Source organism: Eumetopias jubatus, unplaced genomic scaffold (genome assembly GCF_037043125.1).
Source record: "Eumetopias jubatus isolate StellerSeaLion01/CBP00866 unplaced genomic scaffold, mEumJub1_p1.0 scaffold_9, whole genome shotgun sequence".
Classification (NCBI taxonomy): domain Eukaryota; kingdom Metazoa; phylum Chordata; class Mammalia; order Carnivora; family Otariidae; genus Eumetopias; species Eumetopias jubatus.
The window spans coordinates 24,326,081-24,353,459 of NW_028274815.1; the positions used below are offsets into that span (position 1 = coordinate 24,326,081).

At 42.3% G+C, this 27,379-nt stretch overlaps 1 protein-coding gene across 2 annotated transcripts in view; it reads right to left on the reverse strand.

The window, feature by feature from the left end:
* Positions 1-27,379, reverse strand: part of ALK (ALK receptor tyrosine kinase) — a 690,188-nt gene that overhangs the window by 314,872 nt on the left and 347,937 nt on the right. For both annotated transcript variants that reach the window (XM_028099603.2, XM_088026382.1), the window contains one exon: positions 1,130-1,331. In XM_028099603.2, the coding sequence (XP_027955404.1) occupies positions 1,130-1,331 (202 nt within the window). The remainder of the gene's footprint in view (positions 1-1,129; positions 1,332-27,379) is intronic.

A 27,379-nucleotide genomic window follows, 5' to 3' on the forward strand; every position in this document is an offset into this window, starting at 1 on the left:
CCCTCCTCACCCAGCACACCATGGAGGTGAAGGATGGGTAACATCACTGTTCAGATGGGACTCTTCGGAAAGGTATCTTCTTAGAGGAAACCTAAGTCTAAGCTTAGATAGAAATTTGAGGTCTTTCTTCTGTAAACATGTCACAGAGATATATCTCTCACTCTTGTTGATTATAATAAGTATTCAGATCGGGGGCCCCTCAAGACTTTTTTTTAAGACTTTATTTATCTATTTGACAGAGAGAGAGGGACAGGGAGAGATGGAACACAAGCAGGGGGAGTGGGAGAGGGAGAAGCAGGCTCCTGCTGAGCAGGAAGCCCGATGCGGGGCTTGATCCCAAGACCCTGGGATCATGACCTGAGGCGAAGGCAGACGCTTAACGACTGAGCCACCCAGGCACCCCAAAACTGGGGTCTTATGATGGTATTTATTCTTATGGAATAAGGAAAATAGGTATGCACAGAGATACCCTGGTTCAGGTTTGCTTTCCAATGTAACTACTTCTAGAGGCTCAGTGGATCGCTGAGTAAACAAGTGGGTATCTCCTAGAAGCTTGAGCTCACTGACATGGGCATCTGGTGTGACTTCAGGACTCTGTAAGCCTTAGAAGTTCGGGAACAAAGCCTGTCCCAATCTCCACTGAATTGATACCACTGTGGCATCCCTGACCAATTATCTGCTCTGAGGTCTCGTACTCCTGCAGGACCTGCTTGAGTGATTACAATAGTTTGCTCTTTCCCTTCCTGCCAATGTCCTGCTGGTAAAACCCAGTATCCAGCATATTAAATTACTTTCATTTTGGCCTCTTAACACTCCCCTTGGCTGTTTTCTTCTTGGCTCCGTCTGTACTTTGGGAAATAAATATCTTTAACACCCACTCATTAAAGGCCCACTCTGCCAGCTGGTCTTCTGGCCTCTGGAAGGACCACCAGCCTGGGCGGCCAGAGGGCCCCACAGATCAGTGCCCGAGACACTACCTTGGGAATATTAGCAGTAATGGCTCAATCTGGACCCTACCCATTAAAGGAGGATCGTGAGTTTTAAGTAGATGTCACAGACTCTGGAAATTTGCAGCCAAAAGCCAAATGGCCTTTTATAGAATCAGTTTTAGACATGGAGAAGGACTTACCCATGCTTTCCTGGAGTGGGTACCAGGAGGATCTCCCTTCCAGGCTCGTTGTGGGGCAGCAGCTGGGCGACATACCTCCCAGAAGGCTGCAGGTGCCTGTGCACGGACACAGCCAGCCTGCAGTGTTCACTGCTGCTCCTCATCCATGGGCTCAGGATGGTGTGCTTGGAGTTCGCAGAGGTGTTGAGGAGGAGGAAGGAGCCTGGCAAGAGACAGAGAGGGTGACTCTGCAGGTGTGGCCAGACAGTAGGACCAGCAGCATATCCATGGCAGGATATAGAGACCAATGGCACCAAAGTCAGCAAATACTGGAGGCCTTCCTCACCTTCTTCACATACACCCAGCCCTCCTCCCCTTTTCTTAGATTATCTCTGTGAAAAGCAAAGCCTGAAGCAAGAGGTAATTCAGGACTTGGGCTTTAGAGTCAGGCAGACTAAGGTTCTCACCTTAGCTCCCTTATTAACTAGCTCTATGTCCTTGAGTCTCAGGTTCTTCATCTGTAAAATGGGAATGAAAACACCTACTTCACAGGGTGGTTATAAGGATCACTTGAGATAAGCTTGGAGAGTTCTTTACCCAGTTTTGTGCAGAGGGAAAGGACCCTATTAAATAATCAATTATTTGACTTCAACTGTCTTCTAAGTTAAAGCAGAGAAGACAGCTACAGATTCTTTGCCAGCCTGTAATAGGCACAACTAATGGAGTCTCACAGGAAACTGGAGAAAAAGAAGGGGTATTCTCTAATCCCCAAAGAGTAACCCAGGTGCTAAGACATTCTGCTGGGTTTACATCCTGGTCTACAGGGACAGCCTTGGCAGTCACCACCTCCGTAAATGTGCCAAGAGTGGAGCAAGAACATCAGTGGCATCTTGGCAACATCCATGTAGGGTGTTTCCACGTCCCACAAGCCAGGCCACACTCTGGGGCTTCTTAGGCCTCCTGACAGGTCACAGTTCCAATAAAAGCTGACCCAAGTTCCCCACAGTGCATTCAAGCCAACTTGGCACTCAATTTACGGCCGACTCAGAGTTTCTCTGGAATGTATGTGTTGGCTCTACAATCTCAAATAGTTCGGACCAGTTCAAGGTTTCCCTTGAGAGGCGGGTGGCTTGGAGAGGCAGCATTTGGGGCACACGTTCACAGCTCCTGATCACTGATCCTTTGGTTACTAGCTGAGTGATCTTTCGCAGAGCATTAACTTTCTCAGATTTCCGTTTCCTTGTTTATAAAACAGGGTGAGAAGGGTTGGCTGAACTCAATAATCTCTTAAGATCCATTTCAGCTCTTGAGTCTATGAGTCATATGAATTTGTAACTGGTCTCCACAAGGAAAGCCCTACAAATCCCCCTGATGCTGGCCTGTGGCAGAGTCTCCCTCAGGGGCAAGCCAAGCCTAATTCCAGTAGCACGGGCCAAGTGATCTATAAGAAACCTGTATTCATGGGCTTACTGTCAGCATAAGAGCACAGCGCATTGGAAGCCTATTGTAAGATCCCCAATCCCTCCAGTGTGAACCAGCTAATGAGTGCTCAGCCTTCTGAAATCACTTCTGAGTGCTTCAAACTGGTCTTCTTCTACAGACAACCCAATTGACCACGTAGGTAAATGAACTAGCAGTCAGGGGTAAAGAATGATGCAGATGAAAAGAAGGGATCCCTACCAGAAGCATTCTTCAAGGAGAAGGCATAATATCAGGAACTAGAGACTTGCAAAATTCTGGAAGTAGAGAAATGTGACTTCCAGTTAAAATCAGGATGAGGTCAGCACAAGACTGTTTCTGAGCAGGACTGGGGACCTGGGGTCAGCACTAGAAGCTGAACCCTCTGTGATTGCAGGAATGTTTCTGCATGGCAGATAGACCAGTAAAAAGGGCTCGACAAACCTCAGTAAATAATCTATATTATGATCCTATTTTACAATGGGGGAGATATTCTCGTCATGGGCACAGAGGTAGAAGAAAGGGATTAGAATAAAAAACTCAGAATTAGAAAGGACTTAAAGATCATCTAATATAATGTCCTGGCTTTTCTAGAGAAGTAGACTGCAAGTCAGAATGGGGAAATGACTTGTCCAACATCTTGATTTGAAACTCCAGACCAGAGTCCAGGTCTCTGGACTTCTAACCAGCGTTCTTTCCCTTGTATATTTCTCCTTATCCCACTGTATTCCTTATCCTAAAATACGATCAGAGTGCATTGTGGTCAAGCTGTAGGACTCAGGCACTCAGAGGGTGAAGAAGAGAGAAATGCAGGCAGTTGGGTGCTGGACCAAATCCATTTGTTCACTAGCTCCCTTCCTCACTTTTTCTTGCCCTCAAATTTCATTTCCTGGATGCCAGTGTTGAGCGAACATCCAAGCACGGGCTCTGCTCTGGGGACAGAGACAGAAACCAGAACATAGTTCTAGAACTCCAGGTCCACAAGGGGGATGAGGTCATTGTAATAACTGCCATCAAAAGTAGAGGTTATAAAGTCATAAGACACATACAGGTGAAGCACTTTCAGAGGCTCCGGGAAGAAGACATTGGGTTCAATTGGGAAAAGTCATAAAGAAGATGACCTCTGAGCTAGGTCTTACAGGGAGAGAAAGACAAAGATATTGGCAGAACCGGCTGTGTGGGAGATGAGGGAAGGGGAGAAAAGGCATAAATGTAGGAAGTGCATAGTGGCACTGGGTCACAGAGGGGCAGCTGAAGACAAGGCTGGGGCATAAGGAAGGCTAGGGCAGTGGGGGTGGGAGCAGACCATACAGGACTTTTAATTCCTGGCTGAAGGTATTCAACTTTATTTTTGGAAAACGTTTTTGAGGAGGAGAGTGAGGTCGTCAGAGTGGTGCTTCAGAAAGATGAATCTCTTATGGTGGGGGAAAGGTGGGGGGTCAATACTGACCTGACATTGTCCTATAGCACCAGTCACATGAGGAAAGGCTGTGGCTAAATGCCAATGGGACGTGTTTAGATTGTTACTGTTGTAAGCAAAAGTGCCATGTTGGGGACAGACTCTGGGATCACCTGGAGTTTCCAATACCAGACGAGTGTGTGTTTGTCCAGAGCAGGTGAGAGTCCTGGAAACATCTCTGGGTGGAACAGTCTTGCTCCACAAGCTTTGGGGCATGGCCTGGGGTTAGAATGGAGCCAGCCTGTCACATGTAAGGGAGCAGCAACTGGACCCTGGTCTGAGATCCTACTCTGATGTTTTCAAGTTGGTGGAATGTCATATTGAAACCCAGTTTTTGAGCTATTGAGGGAAGGAATGTGGGCAAGAGAAAGGAAATGTTCTCCCTCTTCTCAGAAGGATTATGTGCATGTGTGCACACACATCCCCCAGGGGAAACTCAAGTTCCCAGCGGGAGAAAATCAAGCTGAATCAGGTGCTAGGCTTAGGGCTCCTCCTGCACCACTCTCCCTCCCTCCTGGGGGTGGGAACACATGTAAACTCTGTCCTTGTAATTCAGTAGCTCAATAACGGAACTCTTTCCAAGCTGACTGGAAGATGGATTATTTTTCCAGTTCTAATATGTGAGACGATGTTTATATGAATTTTGTTTTGTGCAACCGGACTATCAATAAAAACCTGAGCTTAAAGTATCTTCACTGTCAATGAAACTCTAGTTGAGAGCTCTCTCTTCATCAGGAGCTTTCCTCTCTCCAAAAAAAAAAAAAAAAAAACAAAGGAAAAAATACATTTCATAAGCTCCTTGGGATATTGTCAGTATAAATCTTTTAAAGTCAGTGAGCATTTCTGTCTCCCCTCCCTCTTTTCCGTTTCCTGTTTATTTTGCTGAGAATAGCTTGGGGCTACTTAGAGGCTCCTGGGGTCCCTTCTAATCAAGAAGGATGGCCTGGCAGCTCACAGACCCTCCCCCAGGCTGGGCCATGGGGGAGTGGAGAAGCAGATCAAAGAGCCTTGCTTAGACAGTGCCAGGATCATGTTTCCCTTATTAGTGGATCACGTTGATATGTTCAATGATTAAATATGGAATGGCCATTATTTTTTACGTTGGTCATCAATATAGGGATGTGTAGCTCTTATCTCAGTCAGCAGGGGGCAAATTATGGGCCAGAAACCAAGGGGCATGAACCTTGGAGTCAGACAGACTCATTCATATCCAGGCTCTGTCTGTCTAGCTCTAAGCTTCAGACAAATGATTTAAACTCTTTAAGCCTTAGTTCGCTCGAATGTAATACGTGTCTAGCCTATCTCACATGGCTGTTGTAGAGATTAAGTTAGATAACATGCGTGACATGGCCAGTACAGTGCCTAACCTCCGTAGGTCCATGATAGATGTTGATTTTGTGCTTCCAGGGGTGTCTAAATGGGAAGCTCCTTTTAGCTCTTACTAAACTTGCAGTCAGGACGACTGAGTCAGGAAGACTAGGTCGGCCACGACCAAGCCAACTTTGTCTGTAAAATGAAAGGGTTGGACAGATCTTTCCAAGAACCCTCCCAGCTCCAAACTGTCGGTAATTCTATCTGCCTGCCTAGAATATTATCATTCTAAAGGAACCATGTCAAGTCTCCAAGCCCCAAGTCCTAAAGGCTTGTCCTAATTCACCTCTGTGGCGGCTCTATACCAACAGTCTCCATCGGTTGGCCAAATACACTGTGAACTGTGATTCTCTGCCCTGCTTCTTCTCTTCCGATTTCCACAAACACATCCCAAGGAAGGGCTCCTAAACTCGCATCATCTGTTTCTTTAGACGCTTCTGCTACAAGGCTGGTTACCACCTCTGAGTATCTGGTATTCAACACAATGCCTGCACAGGGCAGGTACTCAGTGACTTCAAAAAGTCGAAGCAATATACGCACGTGGCCAGAAGTCAGACAGTCCACAACCGTATGTAATAATTTTTTTTAATTTTATTATGTTATGTTAGTCACCATACCAGACATCATTAGTTTTTGATGTGGTGATCCACGATCCATTGTTTTCATATAACACCCAGGGCTCCATGCAGTATTAAGGAGGGCACGCAATAATTTTTTAAAGCTATCCCCCAATCCTGCTCCTCTCTCCAAGTCCCAGGAACATTTTTAAGATTTCTAAGTTCTTTTGGTGGCCACCTTCAGGATTCTAAATATGGCGATCATCTTGTTACTTGTTGAGGCAACAACTTTAGGCTCCTTACATCCATGGGACAGTTAGAAAAATGGTACTCTTCCCCTTCTTCTAATTCTTGATTTTTTAAATCCCGTTTTTCTTTTTTATTATTTGCCTTTTTAAATTTCCATGGCAAATGTATTGTTCCATCAGCTTTATACACTATTTCCTGGCTCTCCTCACTAGAAGATGGCTGTTAGTCCTTCTGTCCTTCCCCACACCTTCCCTGCCCACGTCCACCTTCCAGGTCAGCTGGGCTTTTCCTCACATTTGTCAACATTGCCTAAGAGTGATTAGGTCTTGTGTTTTGTTTACAAGTTGATGCTAAACTTTGACGATCAGTAAGTAGAGCTTATATACTGATGACTGTATATTTTTCCAGTGCAGTGAAGAAGGGTTATATTTGTGATCTTCTCCATAGGTCCAAACAACACATTTCTACTTCATGGAGAATGTTTCTAGCATCAAGATCAAATGAATATTCTCTCTTTCTCTGTGTTAATTTGCCTCATGTTTTGAGCCCAGACTTTCTTGTACAGTTTGTCTTTCTGGAAATTTCTAGTTGCTGTTCTCTTTAATTTTATATCTGCCTTCTTTCGTTCTTTTTTCTATTTACTTTCCATCTGTCTTTTACACCATATCACTAACACCTTTATATATTCCTTGAAAAATCTCTCCCTTCTTCTCAAAGACACTGATTTCCTGTTTTAATTTGGACCAGCTGCTTTCTGGGCTTCCTGCAGAGCATTATTCTGGAATTTATTTTCACTGGGATTCTTCCACCAGTCCCACCATACTTAGGAAACTTCCTCAGGGGAAACTCATCGTGAATCTTTGAATATCTGAAATATTTTTATTTTGTCTTCACGCTTGGTTGACAGCTTTTCTGGCTATAGTCTCCAGATTAGAAATTTTGCTTCAGAAATTTGAAGGTCTAGCTTCAGTGTTGTCTCCTCAGTGTGACTGAGGAGAAGTCTGAGGCTAGCTTTATTGCTAATCTCTTTGTAGTCAATCTGTCTTTTCTCTTTTTGGAGGCTTTCAGGATTTTTTTTTTTTTTTTTTTTTTTTACCATAGGCTCCACGCCCAGTGTGGAGCCCAGTGTGAGGCTTGAACTCACTACCGTGAGATCAAGACCTGAGCTGATATCAAGAGCCAGATGCTTAATCAACTGAGCCACCCAGGTGCCCCTCAAGATCTTTTTTTTTAACACTGAGTTGCTAAAATTTCAATACAATGTATCTAGGTTCAGATCTTTATAAAAATTCTTCCTGGCATTTGGTGGGTTCTTTCACTCAGAAAACATACTCCTCTTTCATCTCTAGTAAATTCGTTTTATTATTTCTCTGATGCCTTCATTCTCTGCTCTGCTCAGCCTAAAATTTTTCTGAAGACCTTTATCTTTCAAATTAACCTCTGTTACCTAATTTATCCTTGTTTTCTCTGGCACCCATTTTTTTATGTTGATAAAGGCAGAGGGGCAGAGGGAGAGGGCAAGAGAATCCCAAGCAGACTCCACGCTGAGTGCAGAGCCTGACACGGGGCTTGATCCCAGGATTCTGAGATTACAACCTCAACCTGAGCCAAAACCAAGAGCCGGATGCTTAACCGACTGAGCCACCCAGGCACCCCAATATTTCTTTTTCATGCTGCTGGGCTATTCATAGGCTGGGTGATCCTGGATCAGCACCATATATTTAAACAGGAGAGACAAGGAATGCTGATAGGGACTTCAGCGCACATAGATGGTGCTTGCTCTCTCTGTCAGAACTGGCCTGATGGCAGGTGTCAGGGCCATGCCACTTTGCTGGTGCCCACTCCCCAATGACAGCAGGATGGACTCACCACTCGGGGCATGAACACTGCTGCTAGCAGTCTTAGCACCTGAACTTTTAGAGATGAGCTCCCTTTTCCTTTCCCCTGCAGTTAAATAACCTGCTACCTTTAGTCTGGAAAACTGGGGTTGAAAGTGGGTGGGAACATATGGGGAACCATAGTCCAGAGGAATTTCACTCTGTTCCATCCTTCCGGAGCATCCCTTATCACTACTTGGCTGTTGTTTCTCCCAGCCGATGGACTCCCTCTGTGCTAAACTCTCCCTGCGTCTTTTCAGCTATGGCTGCTTCAGCTCCTCCATCACCAGCCTTGTGCTCTTAAAATCATTCATGGGTTTCCTCCAGTTCTGTTTGCTAGTCAGAATTTATCCCCTCCTTGGTCATCACTTGAGTGGTATTTCAGGAGAGAAGGAGACAAACGTGTGTGTAACCCACCGTCCTGAACCAGAAGCCTCTTAATCATATTCTTTGAATAAGAACATCGGTAAACAGATGTGTAGATGGACAGACTTCTGTCTCAATAAATCACACAGCATTCTGCCACCATTGGCTAATTGTCCATGTTGCAATTAAACTGTTAAATCATTATTTTAAGCTATCGCTCATTTGATTGATCATGATGCCGTTCATATTAGATGGGACCGAAGGAGCAGCAGAAGTTAAATGGGCTGGAATATGGATAGAAGGAGTACAATGTGACCCACGCAGGCCTCATACAGACACAGGCCACTAGATGCGGTGTCAGGGGATAATGCTGTGCTGTCCCCAGAGTACATGTCACAGAATACCAGCCCCACAGGGGGCTGACAGGTATCATGGGAAATCTCGGGGATCAAGTGGGCTGGAAGGTTACTGGGTCAAACAAAAGGAAACAGGCTTTTTCACTGCAGGGCTTCTTAGAACCTTACTATGCCAAAGAGTCATGACTCTTTAAGAGTAGAACATAAAATTAAGATTACCCAAATTCCTTTGGGTACAGAACTCTTTTGCTGTTGTGTATAATGTACCATGGAATGTGCTTGGAAACCCGCCTCCAATGTATTTCTGCTCTAGAGACCGTTTGTAGAAAGAAAGGGGAAAAAAATGAAAAGAAAAGAAAGTAGTGTAGAAGGTGAATGATCTATCTGTACATCAAACATCTCTTAAATCTTAAGAAGGTGAATGATCTATCTGTATCTCAAGCATCTCTAAAATCTTAAGAAGGTGAATGATCTATCTGTATCTCAAGCATCTCTTAAATTAAGTCTTCTTGGTTTGTCTGACTTTAAACTGCCGTCTCATCAAGAACTGAGCTCCTCGTGGCAGAATCCTGCTTCTGGAGAGGCTCCTGAGTTACCATGTAGGTCTCTCTACCTGATCAGATTAAAAGCACTACATTCCACATCCAGCTTTAGAATGTCAGAGCTAGAGACAAATGTGGTGGTCACAAAGCTTACCCCCTGGCTGTACTGGGGAGAAAACCAAGAAGCAAAGAAGTGAAGGACTTGCCCAAGATCACACTGCAAATCAGTGGTGGGTCTGGAATTGGAAACAAGGTTCTCAGGCTCCCTTTCCAATGGAAGCTCCAGTCCCCACCTGTCCATGCCGTTTTCGGTGAGACACCCTGTTGCCCCAGACCTCACTCTCCTTTCTTTGTACCCTGACAACTCTGAGGATTGGGTCAAGTAGATGGTCTCAAGCCTATCATCTAATTATGCGCAGAGGTCAAAGACCACGGCGTGGGCTGGTGGGACTCAGACAGATAAGTTCTCCTTTGGAAATCATTTGTGGGGGCCTATGGTGGTTCCCAGTGGCTGGGCAGTATGTGAAGGTCTCCTCTGCTCATGTAATCTTACAAAGTGACCAAAGCACACTGGTACTACATTAAGAGTTCCCTTATTGTTTATTTTTCAAATTCAAATTCTGCTACTCTACCCTCAACTCAGGTTTTAGGTTTTAGCGCAGAATTCTGAAATTTAGAGGAAGGAGTAGGTGGGATTATCCCCACTGGGGTGCTTGGCCTAATGGTGGGTTAACTTAGGAATTCAGAACTTCAAAGACCTAGAGCTCTTGAGGGTCATCAAGCACCACCTTTCGCCTTGCAGGGGAGGACACTCAATCCAGTAGGGGGAAGGGGTATGGCTGGGCTCCAGAGAGGGCTGCTGGGCTGTGGTAGGACCCAGCCCTGGGCACTTTGACCGTCTCTGCTGTGATGATCCACCACCAGCACTTAAATGTATTGCTTTACTGCCCCATCATTGCAAAGCACTCTGAAGAGAAATGGTATCAGTTTTTGAGATCAAATGATGAGAAAAACCAAGTGTGCTCATTAAGGGAGGGAAGGGAGGTAGGCGGAGTTGATTTTCCTTGACAGTATTATTAATCTTAACACTATGAGTTCAGTTGTAGCCTAAAGTCGCAGTACACTTGCGTGTTTGGCGGAGTTCTGCAAACTCCCTCTCAGGTCCAAGTTTATTAAGGCAGAAAGAATTCATGCTTGTGTGTGTGTATAGTAAGTATGTGTAGATTTGCATGCGCATGTATATAAATAGCTATATAAGGGTGTGTATCTGTGTGTATGTGTTCATGCTAATACAGATCCCTTATTAGATCTCTGTCCCTCTCAAAAGGAATAAATCTTTCTGGGGGACACACATTTTTTTTTTTTTTAACCAACAGGTTTCGTTTAGGAGAAAGGGAAAAAGCCAGTAATCTCTACATACTGCGTGTGTGTCCTGGGGTGTCAGCAAAAAGGATAATAAAAAGCAAAGCAAATAAATAGAAGGAACAGAAGCTAAAGTGCTGAGAAATCTTTTTTCCCCTAAGAGCTCATTTTGGTAATCCTCAAGGAAAATAGAAAAGCACTTGATCTGATGAGAGGGAGAAAGGAGAAGCCAAATGAAAACTAAACAATTGATTTAATTCAATGAGAAGCAGGAGGAAGGAGAGAGAAAATTATCTGCTGCAGGCGGGGTAGGAAAGGGAGGCAGTTAGGGGACCAAAGTGCCTTTGTCGTAACAAAATCCACTTTGGAGGGAGAGAAGCATGAAATCAGGTTTTCCCTTATCCACATTGGTTCTTAGCTCTGGAATCAGATTATTCAACATTTGCTTTAAGTCCCAGATGTCAGAGTATAAAAATTGTCCATGTTACTTTTTAAAATTTTTGCTAAGAGGTAGAGATTTTATTACTTTTTCTGTGCATTTCATTGATTATTTTTTAAATTAAAAATTTAAAAAGCAATTTTTTACCCATTTCCTTGTGGGAGTCTCACAGGATCTTAGCTTCATGATCTTAAGTTCTGATGTTCCATGTACTATGGCTCTCAGACACTCCTCTGCTGAAGGAGTACAAAACGTGGGCCAACATTGACAACCAAGCTACGTGGCCGAAAAGCAAGAGAAGGCCACCATGTCACCTGTATGCCACTCTGGGCATGCTGCATGGAGCACCAAGAGAACACCCCATCCAAATCTTCGTTTTTCAGAAGAGGGAACTCACATGTAGGAAAGCGAAGGGCCTGTCTGAGGCAGGAGGGGCATGGCAGGATGGCTAGGCAGAGTTCTTAAAGGTTCTAGAACAAGCTGGGTTTCTTCCAACTGGTCTTCCCACTTCTTGCTTACCTTCCGCCTTCCATTCTGCACACATAGCCAAAGCCATCTTCTTAAATAGAGTTAGTCACTCCCTTGTTCGAAACTTGCCAATAGCTTCCCACCGACCATGAATTCAAATCCAAATTTCCTACTATGATCTTCAAGGAAGTCCAGAGGGGACCTGACCTGTAGCAGATGCCATAGGTGGGCTCACTCAACTCAACTCTCTGACCAACTTCCTTCTCACTTGCCTTTCTCTTTTATTGAGACTGGAAGTTAAAAAATGACTAGATTTCACCAGCCTTCTTGACAGATAGGAGTGGCCTTGTGACACAGTCTGGCCAGTGAACTGTAAGCAGAACTGTGCTCAGAGGGTTGCCAGACTTAGCAAAAAAAGATACAAGACACCCTGTTAAACGTGAATTGCATTAATAAATAGTGAATAATGTTTTCAGTACAAATATGTCTCAAATACCGCATGGGTCATGCTGAGACTGAATACTTTATGTTGTTTCTCTGAAACATTTAACTGGACATCCTGTGTCTTATCTGGCAACCCTATGTGCTGGAGAATTTTGAGACATCCCCCCACCCCCAACGCTTCTTTCTTTTTCTTGCCTGGAACACAGACAGAAGACCTGGACAGGTGGCAGCGATCTCGTGACCATAAAATGACAAGCAAGAGCACGTCGAATGGAAATGGAGTTGAGTCACTAATTGGGTTGCTGGACATCTGCACCATGGCTTGTCTCTGGTCTTCTTACGGGAAAAATAAAACAAGGCATCCAAGATCTTTCTTTGGCTAAGCCCCTGTAGCAAGGGCTTCAGGAGCTATGTAGCTGACTCTGTGAACAGGGATCTTGGCTGTCTCGGGCCAGCTGTTAGTGCCTAACACAGTGACAGGGACAGTGCTTCTGCAACGAGTATCTGCTGAATGGATCAAGAAAGGAAAAAGCAGGTAAGTCATCTGTTTCCTTGTATCTTATCTAGACTAGTGTCATTCTTCTTATTTATATTGGGGAGAACATTGTTCCCCTTGAACTGACTGGTGCCTATAGAAGGATTATTATTTACAACACAAAACAAATCAAGGGGAGGGGTGGGGGGATGGGTTAGCCTGGTGATGGGTATTAAAGAGGGCACGTTCTGCGTGGAGTACTGGGTGTTATGCACAAACAATGAATCATGGAATACTATATCCAAAACTAGTGATGTAATGTATGGTGATTAACATAACAATAAAAAATTAAAAAAAAACAAATCAATTTTTAAGGTGCCTGGAAATTTAGACTCTTAAGATCAGTGTTTCTCAAATTGTGGTTTATAACCCATTAGTGGGCCATGAAATCACTTTAGTGGGTCATGACCAGCATTAAATAAAGAGGAGGAGAAGGAGAAAGAGGAGGAAATCAGGAGGAAAAAAAAGGAGACTGGAATTTTAAAAGATCCACATTATAATTTTCCTTTGGGAAACAATGGTTATGGATATACATACACACACAGACACAGACACAGACACATACACACAAATGCACACATACCCACAGAGACACACACAGACACACAGACACATACATACAGACACACACATGCACAGACACATACGCACACAGACACACATGCACATACATACAGACACACATACGCACACAGACACACATGCAGAGACACACATGCACATACACACATATGCACACAGACACGCACACAGACACACATGCACACAGAGACACACATGCACATACATACAGACACACATACGCAGACAGACACGTACACAGACACACATGCACACACATACAGACACACATACACACAGACACACATGCACACAGAGACACACACAGAGACACACAAAGAGACACACATGCACATACATACAGACACACATACACACACAGACACACATGCACACATGCACAGAGAGACACACATGCACACACATATATACATAAACACACATACACACACACGTTTTTGTATAAAGTACATTTCTTACTGTGAGTCACAGTTAATAAAATGGAAAGGCTCAAGAGGAGTAGTGTTCAAATTTCAAATGTCTATATGTGGAAATTCTATTGGCCGGATTCTGGTCCCTGAGCCACCTCCCATTAGCTGAGTGACTTTGGGAGGAGAAGTAATCTGTCATCTCCAATTGTACCTATGTCTAATATGCCAGCTGCTAACTAAGCCTGGTACCACTGGTACTCAAAATGTAGCTCATGCAGCTGAGGGACTGAATTCTTCATTATATTTAATTTTGATTAATTCACATTTGAAAACTGACAGTTGATTCAGTTATTGGAAAAATATGTTTGAACAACTTGGGTATGTGAATCTGATTTTTCAACTATGAAGTTTAGGAGATAGAGATAAAATATTTCAGATGAATATGTAGCTTCCAAGTTGAAATGTACTGTCAGTATAAAATGCATACTGGATTTAATACAGGAAAAGAATATACAATACTTCATCAATAATTTTATATTGATTACATGTTGGATAATATTGGGTATATTGGGTTAAAGAAAATATCTATTTTTAGTAAAATCATGCTTTTTGTAATGTGTTTTCTAGAAAACCCAAAATTACATCTTTGGCTATTATATTTCTCTTGGACAGCACTACTCTAAGGATTAAGTGTCTTGCCCTAGGCCACTAAATGAGTAAGTGCTTCAACCACTATTATGATCCAGGTCATCTGACTCCAAATCCATGGCTCTTCCCATTAAACTACAACAAATCACATCTCCCTAGGCTTCACTGTTATCTTTAAAAACAGTGAGTGAAATATAGATGTAGGATGGTAAGGATAATGATGGCTAACATTTAATGGGTGCCTAACATGTCCCAGGCACTGAGTTAACATCTTGTAAGATTTATTGCACTTGATCTCACAACAAACCGGTAAGTAGGTATATGATCATTATATCCACTTCTTAGATGAGGAAACGGAGGCTCAGAGAGATCAATTACCTTGCCTATCAGCTCAACGTGGTGCAGACTAAGTGGCCCAGAGGCTGGGAGATCCATGCAGATGACTGAACATTTAGGGCCTTTCCCTGGATTACAGCCCTCACGAAAGCAGCTGGGCTCTGTTTGGGTGACAGAGAAGCAGCTGTATCTTCCAGAGTCCTGTTAGATTCATTTCCTTTGGGAAATAACATCTGCTGATCTTGCTGCTGATTCCAGTACCATACAGTAAAGATCTCCAAGCACCACAGTCTTTGAATATATAGATAAGGTCAAGAATGTGACTTTGTATCTGAAAAGTTTTCAGCCAGAAAATTGAAATATGGGCTTCAATACTATGGAGGCTTATTTAAAGATCTACTTGCAATGTGAAACTAAATTTCAATAATAGCTTCAAAGATAGGGACAAATCATACTTTCCCAGTGAAATTACTTTTTTTATTATAAACATTGTGTATGTTCATTAAATGCAATTTAGAAAAAAAATAAGAGAAAACAATTTATCTAGAGTCTTACTATACAAACTTTTTATTTTACTTGGTGTTTTTGTTCCTCTGTATGCACATGATTTTTAAAATTGATAATTCTATTAAATATAATTTTTCCTTGCTCTTTCACTTAACATTGTATCATAGGCATTTTCTATGCTTTTAAGTAGGCTTTGCAAATATATTTATTATAATACTTGTATGATAGTCCAATAAGTGGACATCACATTTAAACTCTTTCTTTAGACAGATTGTTTCCAATTTTTGGCCGTTAAAGATAAAGTTTTTCTCTTGCTCCTTGGCATATCACAGTCTTTCTGGAGGGGTAGTCGACCAACAGAAATCAAAAATCTTAAATCATGCATGTTCACAATTGCCTTTCTATGGGTCTGCTTTAAAAAACAGAGTTATATATCCAGACTTCTTGGCAAAGTCGCTTAGCATTATTTATGTGGGCCAATATTCAGAAATGGTAAATGTTGGACATAGGAGATTTGTTAAGTAATGTATGGTGTAGCTATGTGATAAAGTACTTCAGGAAGCCACTAAAAAAAAGCCTGTCTTGTAGAACAGGTGAGGATTATTAACTACCACTAGCAATAATAACCATAGCTTTCTTTATTTAGTGCCGGGCACTATGCTTATACATATTTAGGAACCAATGTAACCCTTAACAACCTACGTGCTCGGTACTTTTGTTATCCATGTCCTTTGTACAGAGGAGGAAACAAGCTGGCAGCTGAGTAAGCAACGGGACCAGGACACAAACCTGGGGGGTCTGTCTCCAGGGCTTACCTCCTTAACCTCTGTGCTGTAGAAATACTGAGGATGTTCATGGGCTATCACTAGACGGAAAACATGGCCAAAACAGCAAGGATAGTGTGACCCCAATATAGTAAAATATAATAAGTATATGAGTATGTATATGAAAAAAGAAAATACTTGAGGGTATTCACCAAAAGGTTAAGTGGGTAAGCCCAGGTGGTAGAATATTTTTCTTTATACTTTTTTGAATTTTCCAAAGCACCTATTAGTTTTTTGGTATTTTTATTGTAGTAAAATATACATAACATAGAATTTACCATTTTAACCATTTTTTAAAAGATTTATTTATTTATTTAAGAAAGCGAGAGAGCACGAGCAGGGCGAGAGGCAAAGGGAGAAGGAGAGAGAGAATCCCAGCAGACTCCCCACCGAGGGCAGAGCCTGACGTGGAGCTTGATCCCACGACCTTGAGATCGTGACCTGAGTGGAAACCAAGAGTTGGACATTCAACTGACTGAACCTAGGCACCCTCCATTTAAAATTTTTTTTTAATTTATTAGAGAAAGAGAGAGACAGTATGAACAAGGGGAGGGGCAGAGGGAGAGGGAGAATCAGGCTCCCCATCCCAGGACACCGGGATTACCACCTGAGACAAAGGCAGATGCTTAACCAACTGAGCCACCCAGGAATCCCTGGGCGCCGCCCCACCCCTTTTAACCATTTTTAAATGTACAGTTTGGTGGCATTAAGTATACTCACAATGTTGTGCCACTATCATTACCATCCAACCAAGAACTTTCTCAGCATCTCAAACAGAAGCTCCCAGTTACCACCTTCCCCCAGCCCTTGGTAACTTCTTTCTGTCTCTATGAACTTGACTACTCTAGGTACCTCATGTAAGTGGAATCATACATGTGTCCTTTTGTGATTGGCTTATTTCATTAAATATAATTTCTTCAAGGTTCATATATGTTGTAGTATGTGTCAGAATTTCATTCCTTGTTAAGGTTGAATAGTACTCTATTGTACGGATAGACCACTTTTTGTTTATCCATTCATCAGCTGATGGACATTTGGATTGTTCTACCTTTTGGCTATTGTGAATAATGTCACCATGAACATGGGTGTACAAGTATCTGTTGGAATCCCTGCTTTTAGTTCTTTGGGGGAATTGCTGGGTCATATGGGAATTCTAGGTTTAACCTTTGGTAGAACTGCCTAATTGTTTCCTGCAGTGGCCACATTCCCACCAGCATTGTACGAGGACTTCCAGTTTCTCTACATGTTCACCAATATTTGTTATTTTCTTTTCTTCTTTAAATAACAGCCATCCTAGTCAGTATAAACTGGTATCTCATTGTGGTTTTGATTTGCATTTCCCTAATGACTAGTGATGTTGAGCATCTTTTCTTGTACTTATTGGCCATTTGTAAATCTTCTTTGGAGAAATGTCTATTCAAGTCCTTTGTCCAATTCTTAATTGGGTTGTTTGTTTTCATCTGTTACTTTTTAAATTATAAAAATAAACCACAGTGACTTTTATGTAGGATTTTAAAAAATACACATCTGATTGTGTTCTTTCTTGCCTCTCTGCCTTGGGCTGCTTCTGGGATGAAATTCACGCTACCAAAGCACGGGTGGGCGAGGCTCTCTCTGCAGCCTCCTATCACACTCAATGCTGCAGGAGTTCCAACCTTCTTGCAGACACTATACTCTTGCCCACGCTCTACCTTTGCAGAGATCTCCTTCCCTTCTCTTCTCCCTTCACATTGCCCTTCTTTATCCAGCCAAATTCTCATCACCCTTTAAGAATCATCTCAGGATCATGAATGCCTGCTATGTCCTAAGCACCATCTATGAAGATCTCTACGCATCATCTCACTTAACCCTTGTAATAGCCCCTGGACTGAAATACTATAGTTATTACTACTTTTCTAATGGGACCAGTAAAGCTCAAAGAAGAGAAATAAGTTGCCTAGTCTGGAAGATGGCCTCACCTAGAATTCAAACCCAGTTCTCTGTGACTCCTGAGTCCTTAGCCTTCTGCCACACAGCTGGGATAGCCTACAAAGACAGTGTTCCTGTGACCTGTTGCAACAAAACTTGGTAAGATAAAACAACCACCATTATACCATGCTTCTGCATTCTGTGGGGAAGGAAGTTGTGCAGGGCATAGTGTGGCTGCCTTATCTCTGCCTCATAGTCTCTGGAGCCTCAGATGGGAAGATTCAACAAGTCTAGAGGCTGGTCTAGGCCCTGGGCTGGGGTGACTTACAGACGGGTCTCATTCTGAAACTGCTCACCAGAACGTCCACATTTAACTCTCTGTGTAGACCAGGCGCCCTCACAGCAGGGTGGCTTGCAGGTGTTTGGACTGCTTACATACTGGCACAGGGGTTCCAAGAATGAATGTTCTAGTGAAACAGGAGAAGCTAGGCGGCCTTTTATGATCCAGTCTTAGAAATCACTTGGCAGCATGTCTTCCTGCGTTCTGGTCAATGTAGTAATAAACCTACTCCGACTCAAGGGGGAGGGCACATAGATCCACCACTCAATGAATGGAGTTTTTAAGATTTTTGCAGCCATGTTCTAAAACCACAATCGATGGGATCAGCTGTGATCTATGCTGGGGCATCTGGCTAGATTGATAAAGACGGAAGAATCTGAAGGGATTGGGGCCAAACATTGGCTCTATGATCAGCCTAAAAATGAGCTTTCCAAGAGTCCAAAGAATAGTGGCCAAAGTGGTGGAGAAAGCTCATCTTGATCTGAGTCAGCACTGTTATTTGAGACGAATTAATCCAGGGTATCTTGTAATGCCACCAAGGCTTCCAGGCAGAGATGATGGGCGAGGCTGATTAGGGAGCAGATTATGACCATTTAATCTTGTTTCCTGATGATGGATCATGGTGGAGGGCATGGATTTTGGAATCAGACAGACATGGGTTCAAACACAGGCTTGACCATTTCCCAACTCTGTGAACCTGAGCAAATAACTTGACCTTTCTAAGTTTTGGTTCACTTTTATGTTAAATGAGGTAATATAAGCTACCTCTACTGGGACTCTAGTGAGATGTCAACGAGAAAGCGCCAACACGCGCCTGGAGCATAGTATGCACTTATAAGTGTTAGTTACAATTATTCATCATTCAATCCCTCATTAAAGACATGTTTATTGAACCCTTCAAAAAAAAAAAAAAAAGAATCATCTCAGTATTATTTCTTCAAATAATCCTTCCAAACCCTCCAGGCTGGGCTATGGTCTTACTCCTGCCTTTGCTACATGCTCTGGATGCCTTTGACATTTGCCTCCTAATGATGGAGTTATCTGTGCATGTCTCTCGCACAGGTTGTGCTCACTCATTGAGAGTAAGTGTGGGCCCTTGTCATCTGCATACATCAATTCCTAGTACAGAGAAGGAGCCCAATATTTGCTTAACAGAACTGAACTCTTGATTTCTATTAACTAACAGCTTACCAACAAGGCTTTCTACTTTGTCTATCAGTAATGCATAGAAGTACCTGTTTCATTGCACTCTTGGCTGCACTGGGAATGATAATATTTGTTGTTTCAATTTTCATTTCTTTAATTACTAGTGAGGTTGAGTCATCTCCCCATATGTTCTTCAATTAGTTATTCCTTCTCTTTTGTGAATTGCCTGTTCATTGATTTGTTCAGCCATCTATAGCAGGGTTACTTTTCCTCACTGATTTGTAAGAACTCTTTAAAAAACAAGGCTATTACTCTGGAAAACAGTATGGAGGCTCCTCAAAAAGTTGAAAATAGAGCTGCCCTACGACCCAGCAATTGCACTACTGGGTATTTACCCCAAAGATACAAATGTAGGGATCCGAAGGGGTACGTGCACCCCGATGTTTATAGCAGCAATGTCCACAATAGCCAAACTGTGGAAAGAGCCAAGATGTCCATCGACAGATGAATGGATAAAGAAGATGTGGTATACACACACACACACACACACACACACACACACACACACACACACACACACACACACACACACTGGAATATTATGCAGCCATCAAAAGGAATGAAATCTTGCCATTTGCAACAACGTGGATGGAACTGGAGGGTATTATGCTGAGCGAAATAAGTCAATCAGAGAAAGACATGTATCATATGATCTCACTGATATGAGGAATTCTTAATCTCAGGAAACAAACTGAGGGTTGCTGGAGTGGTGGAGGGTGGGAGGGATGGGGTGGCTGGGTGACAGACATTGGGAAGGGTATGCGCTATGGTGAGCACTGTGAATTGCATAAGACTGTTGAATCACAGACCTGTACCTCTGAAACAAATAATACATTATATGTTAAAAAAAAAAAAAAGAAGATAGTAGGAAGGGAGAAATGAAAGGGGGGAAATCGGGGGGGAGATGAACCATGAGACTATGGACTCTGAGAAACAAACTGAGGTTTTTAGAGAGGAGGTGGATGGGGGGATGGGCTAGTCCGGTGATGGGTACCAAGGAGGGCACGTATTGCATGGAGCACTGGGTGTTATACGCAAACAATGAATCATGGAACACTACATCAAAAACTAATGATGTAATGTATGGTGATTAACATAACATAATAAAATAAAATAAAATAAAATAAAATACTAAAAAAATAGAAATTAAAAAATAAAAACAAGGCTATTAACCCTTTGTCTATTCTATTTGCTAAATGAAATGGCTCTCATTTGTTCTTTGTCTTTTAATTTTATTTTTAATGTGAAAATATTTGAACAATTTTATGCTATCAAAATCTTAGATATGAAGTTTACCAATTTGACTATTTATATTGATGAACTTGAATGTTCTCTAATGGCTTTCCATGGTATCACTTTCAATAGATTTTGATAAGAATAATCACTTTATTTAAAGATATACCAATTGCACTCTGACACTTTGGATAGAACTTTTAAGCATAATTACATTCATAGAAATCATTAAGTTTAAAAAAAGAAACCTAGTGAAATCACTGAATCTATAGTGTAAATTGAGCTTTCTTTAGGCTTCTTTAGCTATTACAATTAGAGAAAAAAAGCCTTAAATTTCAAGTGAGATCTAAATTGCAAAACAATAGTCAGATCTGGAGAAGAAGGGAATATGAACAAGCATGCTAATCATCAACCTCAGGGACCACTGTCCATAGGTGGGCTTTCCTTTGGCCCATGTCTCGGTCAGCAATGTCTTTTAAATCGAGATTAGTAGTCAATGTCTAAAAGTCAGGAAACATCAATCACATGAAAATCTGCATTTCTAGCTGCTCTGGGGAAAAAAAAGGAAGATCTGGCAACAAGGGACCTGGTTTTTGGTGACAACAATTGACTCCCGTGGTGTATCTGCTAACCCCCAGATGGCCATGTGCTCTCCTTCTCCACAGTCCCCACCATGCCCTAGAGTCCCATCACTGGGGATGAGGGTCAGTGGCCATTTATCGTCTTGCTCTTGGCCCACTTCACTCATTTACTTTGTCTGCTAGGCTGCTGTGGGCCTTCGTGTTTTGGTTTGGGATATCAAATCAGGCTCCTAGAATCTGCTTGGTAATCTCACCAACCATATATCTATGAGGTTTCAGTGTAAACCCAGGGCTTTGGAACTGAGAACTGCCAATTTGTAAGTACGGACCTATTGCTATCAGTGGAAATTGCTACCTGTTTCTCATCCCTACCCGCCACTTCCCTCTCCTCCTCCTTCCCTTGGTTTGGACTTAACAAATATGATTTATATTGACTTCAGTTCAGAAATTCTGTAATGAAAGCCCACCCGAAAAATAGTGAAGTGACCCCCACTGTGATTGTCTGAGGACGCAACTGGCATCTTGTATCTTATGTCCTGACGGCCACAGGTAATGATGATAAATATTAGGCGCAGACTCTCAATTTCTTTGGAAAATAAGAATGCTTTGTGTTTCAAAAATCAGGAGGGGGAAAAAAAAGACCAAAGGTCAGTCAGTTGCCTAGGACTAAAGAAAAAGAAAAGGATAACTGTTATATATTTATAAATACAATTTAGAAAAAAAACTATTCATTTGTGGAAGACAGAAATGGCTTTTTCAGGCTGTTAAAAGGTGTAAGTTTGGTGGCGGGGGGGCAGGGGGTGGATACTGCCTTAAGGGCCAGGCTAACCTGACATAGGAGAAGGGGATTGGAATCCTCACTGAATGACAAAACTGGCCCCAAAGGGAACTTGGCATCAAAGCTCTGTACCTATGATGGCCCAGCGGGTACCTGGGAGCCTACCTGAGATGTGCTGCAGCCCAGACATGGCCCCGGCACTTCGAGCTCTGATCACCTGGGCCAGATCCTGGCTCCGCATTATGTGCTGTGCAATCTAACTACAGAATGAGGTAAATAGCCTCTAAGGCATTTGTAAAATAGGACAGTGATAGGGCCCTCTTACACACTTATGGTGAAGATTCATAGAGGAAAACTATGTGAAAGCACTTAGCAGACACTCTGGTATTCAGCAAGGGCTCAATAACTGTTCACTGTCATTATTACTGTCATCACGATCATAACTATTGCAAACAAGACTGTCCTAAGCACTTGTGCGTCTGTCAAGACAACTTTCAATGATGAGAGAGACAAGGAATGCCACAGGGACAAAATCTCAAGGTCGAGGTCCCAGTATAGGGGCCTGAATGGGGGTGGGCCAGGCCTGGGGATTGGAAAGGTAGTGCTATATTTTCATAGGTTCACTCTTCTTTAAATACAAAAGTTATTATCAAGAAGTCGTAGGTTTTGCGGGTGATTTTAGTGGAGCCCACAAGAGCTATCCAAGTTTCATTTAAACCTGGAAGTGACATTCAGCTCCAGGTTTTCTGATCAATATTCTACCTGCGCAGGTTTATACTGATGACATTTCCCAAGTTTCCCAAGGCTTGTTAGTAAGCCTCAAGGGGCCTGAGCTAGCCTTCCCTTGGAATTTATAATCTTACACGATTTAGCCTATGTTATAAGTTGTAAATATCTCTCATCCAAATAACTTGTAGTAAATTACACTCCCAATTTTGATTTCTCCCTTCTTTGAATACTAACTGGTTAAATCAGAAATACCTTCACAAATGCTTCAGTCTTATTATCTGGCTCCCTTCTGCAATATTTCATACAGCAGGTGGTCTATTCCAAGTATAGGAACATGTATCATTCAAATGTATAATAATATCACATATACTTTGTTCCCTAAGTGCTGCGTAGGTCCTAGACAGGTAGATGTTCACTGAGTGATTGATGGCTGAAAAAAGCAAATGCAACCATTTTTTAATGGAAAAAAGAAAAGAATAAAGGAACTAAGCATAACCCTGAAACTGAGACATATTCTCTAAATTCTGCTTGTAAGTAGCCTAGAGCAGATCATCAAATAGCCTATCTGGAAACACTAAGACATATTGAAAGTGCTTGGTTTTCAGGAACCCAATGGTCATAGGTCATGTAGGTATTTCCTATATAGCCGAGGATGCTGACACCGTCTTAGGGAACGATTTTTGAAATAGTTCCAATCAGAATGTCAGGGCTCAGAGCTCACTGGTCTCAGATCCTGGAGCATTTGGCAGGTTGATAGGCTGGGAATAGGCAGTAGAAGCAGGCCAGCAACATCCTTCTCTTTGACCTTTTAACTCACAGCTGGGCATGAGACAAAATTGATGAAGGGCTTCCAAATGAAAGCATTCTCCTTCATCTGAAATACCCACTGGTAGGTTACAAGATAGATTTTAAGCATTTACTATACATAGCACTACAGTGAATGGGGTGGGGATGTCTCTAAAGGATTATATACACCTTCCTGGTCATCAGGGAACATAGAGTATAGTGGAAAGAAAAGCAAGAACAAAAACCATAGGCACAGATAAGTCATAGGTGCCAAAGAGTTGCAAAATAATCCATGCTGGGATTTTAGGTTGTGGGTGAAAGTTGGACATTTGCATATGTCGTCTCCTGCCCGTCTTCTCCAAGGTGACTCAGGGAATCTGAGCTTGCATGTATGTGTTCTTTCAAAGCCCTGGCAGAGGGGTCCTCTAGGCCAACAGTCCACAGTGCCTTTAAAGACATAAAAAGCTGGGGGCGCCTGGGGGGGCTCAGTCAGTTAAGCGTCTGTCTTCAGCTCAGGTCATGATCTCAGGGTCCTGGGATGGAGTCCCACATCGGGCTCCCTGCTAAAGTGGGGAGCCTGCTTCTCCCTCTCCCACTTCCCCTGCTCATGCTCCCTCTCTCTCAAATAAATAAATAAAATCTTTAAGAAAAAAAAAGAGATAAAAGGCTGTTTGTTTCTTTCCTCCTTCCATGTCTGGCCAATGATGTCTTCGGTCCTCTGGTTACAAAGAGGCTGCCAACCAAATCTGATCTGAAAAGTTCTTCCTTCTTTATGGCATCTGTAAACACTACATGATTATCCTTGATCATCTCTTCTTCATTTACAAACAGGTTTATCTGTTTAGGACCCGTGTTAGGATATTTCAGATCATTCACCAAATCAGAGAAATTTTGACTTGCAAGGACTCTTAGAATTGGAGATTTCTGATTCGGCGCTCACATATTCCTGACCATCTCAGGGTTAGCTCTTGGCTAAATGCTCAGGCTTTGCCTCTCTCAGGAGTCCTCTATACTCTTAGCTTTGCCAACAGAATGAAGCCCAACCTCTTTAACCTGGCCCACATCCTCTTTACACCTCCTTGCCCTCAGACCCTTCAGGTCACACCAGGACCCAGCCCCCAATCCACAGAGCTAGTCACTGCTATTCAAAACCTCCATATCACCAAGCCTTTGCACGGACCACCCCCTCTATGCCTTTCCTCCCCTTCTCCACCTAGAAACTTCCTAATCACCCTTCAAGGCCCCTTCAAAGGTTGCCTCCTCCAGCAACCCCATATCAATTTCCTCAAGCAAAATTAGTCATGTTCTTCTTTCCTATACCCATAACTTTTTGTATTATATTTTCCAAAACTTAGTGCCTTATTATGACTGTGTACCCATGTTTTCGGCTAGTCTGTGTTCTCCCCAAGGGTACAAATCACAATTCATTCATTCAGCATTTATTCCTATATTAATTCATTCATTCACTCATTCTCCCCAGCACTTATCCCAATCCTGACACATAGTAGATACCCATAAGTGACTCCTGGATTAAAGTGATGGGGAATTTAGGTTTAGAAATGTGAACTCATCTACTAATTGCTGTAACAGATCAAATTTGAAGATTTCAAGAGGATACCCTATACTTTTCTGTCCATAAAACTACCATATACAATGCACAAGTGGAAAAGCTTTCTAGTCAACATGCATCCTGTACCTGATATAGTCTGAAGGACTCAGACAGGTCTACCCAGATCTGAAAGCAAAGAGTTCCTGAACAGTTGGATGGACTTTAGCTTAGCTGCATGAAGTGGTAGAGATAACCCCAAACTGAACTTCAACAGCCCTGCTAAGAATCTGTATTGAAGGAAGACCCATCTGATGGCCTTGGGACCCTCACTCTGTCAGTTTTGGAGACTCAGAGTTACATCCAAGTCTGTTTGTTAGAGATTCAGAGAGCCAAGGGACGAAACATCTTGAAATCTTGAATAACTAGGTAGAAATGATGGAGTACATAAGAGAAGTAGCCCTAAACTCTTGCCAATAGAAGCTCACTGGCTGAACACTTGTCATCACTGACAAGTAATAGAGATCTCCAGAATTATGACACAATTTTTAATATGTTCAGCTTTCTAATCTTCACTGTCTCTCTACATTCTTAATATTTGCCATCAACCCTTAATGAGGTTCTATATCTTCATTTTGGGGGATATACTTCTGCTAATTTATCACCTTCGGTCCCGCGAGATACGTATTTCAGCAAGGCATGGATAAATTATTGTAAAGCATATTTATTTAGCACAATCTAATTATTACAACATTCGGTAAAGGCAAATGAATAAATCATAAACGAAGAGTAATGAGGGTGGAGCTGCTATGCACATGTTTCTGGTGAGTGTATAAATGTGTGTGTGTGTGTGTGTGTGTGTGTGTGTGTGTGTCTGTGTATTAGCCTGCAAAACACATTCTCCTGACCTAGCTTGGGACTCGAATAGGATGTCTGCAAAGACATACTTCTGATCTGTACTGTCCAATACAGTAGCCCCACACCCCATGTAGCTATTGAGCTTTTGAAATGTGGTGAGTCCAAATTGAAGCGTGTTATAAGTGTAAAACACACACCAGATTTTGAAGACGACGTGTTTTTTTTTTAAAAATGTAAGGTATCTCAGTATTTGGACAGCAGTTTCCAAGGTTCTTAAGATGTGAAACACAGAGCTAACATACACCTTGCAATTCCATTCTTAGATACTACCTAAGAGAAATGGAAACATGTCTACACGGAGATTGGGACGTGAGTGTTCATCGCAGTTTTATCCATACATAATAGCCAATGACTAGAAACATGTCATATGTCTATGAACTGGTGAATGGATAAACAAAATGTGGCATATCCTTACAATGGAATATTACTCAGCAACAGAAAGGAACTAAGTACTGATGCATGCCACAACATGAATGAAACGTTATGTTCGGTGAAAGAAACCAAACATAGAGGTCGAGATACAATTGCCTTTAAAGCTATAGAGACAGGAAATAGATGAGTGGTTGCCTGGGGCTGGGGATAAGAAGTAAGAGTGACTGCAAATGGGCTGAGTACTTCTTTTTGGGGTGATGGAACTGCTCTACTTTTTTTAAAGTAAACTCTACTCCCAATGTGGGGCTTGAACACACAGCCCCAAGATCAAGAGTCTCACGCTCTACCGACCGGGCCAGCCAGGAGCGCTGTGATGGCACTGTTTAAAATTAGATTGTGAGGACGGTTGCACAACTCAGCAGTGTTACTGAAAATCACTGAATCTTACACCTGCAATGAGGAAATTTTATAATATGTAAATTATACTCAAGATGTCATTAATATGTAATATTTCCAATGTAATTTTTAATGTAAAAATGTTTATATTGTTTACATGTTAAAATTATAATGTTTTGGATATACTGGGTTAAATAAAATGCATTAAGATTAATTTCATCTGTTTATTATTACTTTGTAATGTGGCTACTAGAAAATTTCAAATTAGTGTGTTGCTTGCATTATATTTCTATTGGACAATACAACTTGCAACAGTCCCATGGTGCCAACTGAGCAATCCCCACACCTCCATTCGATTCCAGAGAACATGCTTCCCTTCTTCCTGGCTCACAACCAGCCCCATATGAGAGCCGACCACTTGCATCCCTCCAAAGACTCTAAAATAGGGGGAAATGGCCCGGATTGCAGCTGTTTTGGTGAATGACTGACTATACGACCGTACCCCGCTGATTGGAAGAGAGCTCAGAGCTGGGTGCGGAGAAAGGTGTGACCCTCGCCAGCTGAGGCACCGGCATGAGGGGAAAACTGCTTCATTGTCAGTAAAGCATCCATCATGTCTGACAGGGATTATGTTCATTGTACATCCACATGCTCACATACCCTATATATCTCTCAATGTCAGTGTTAC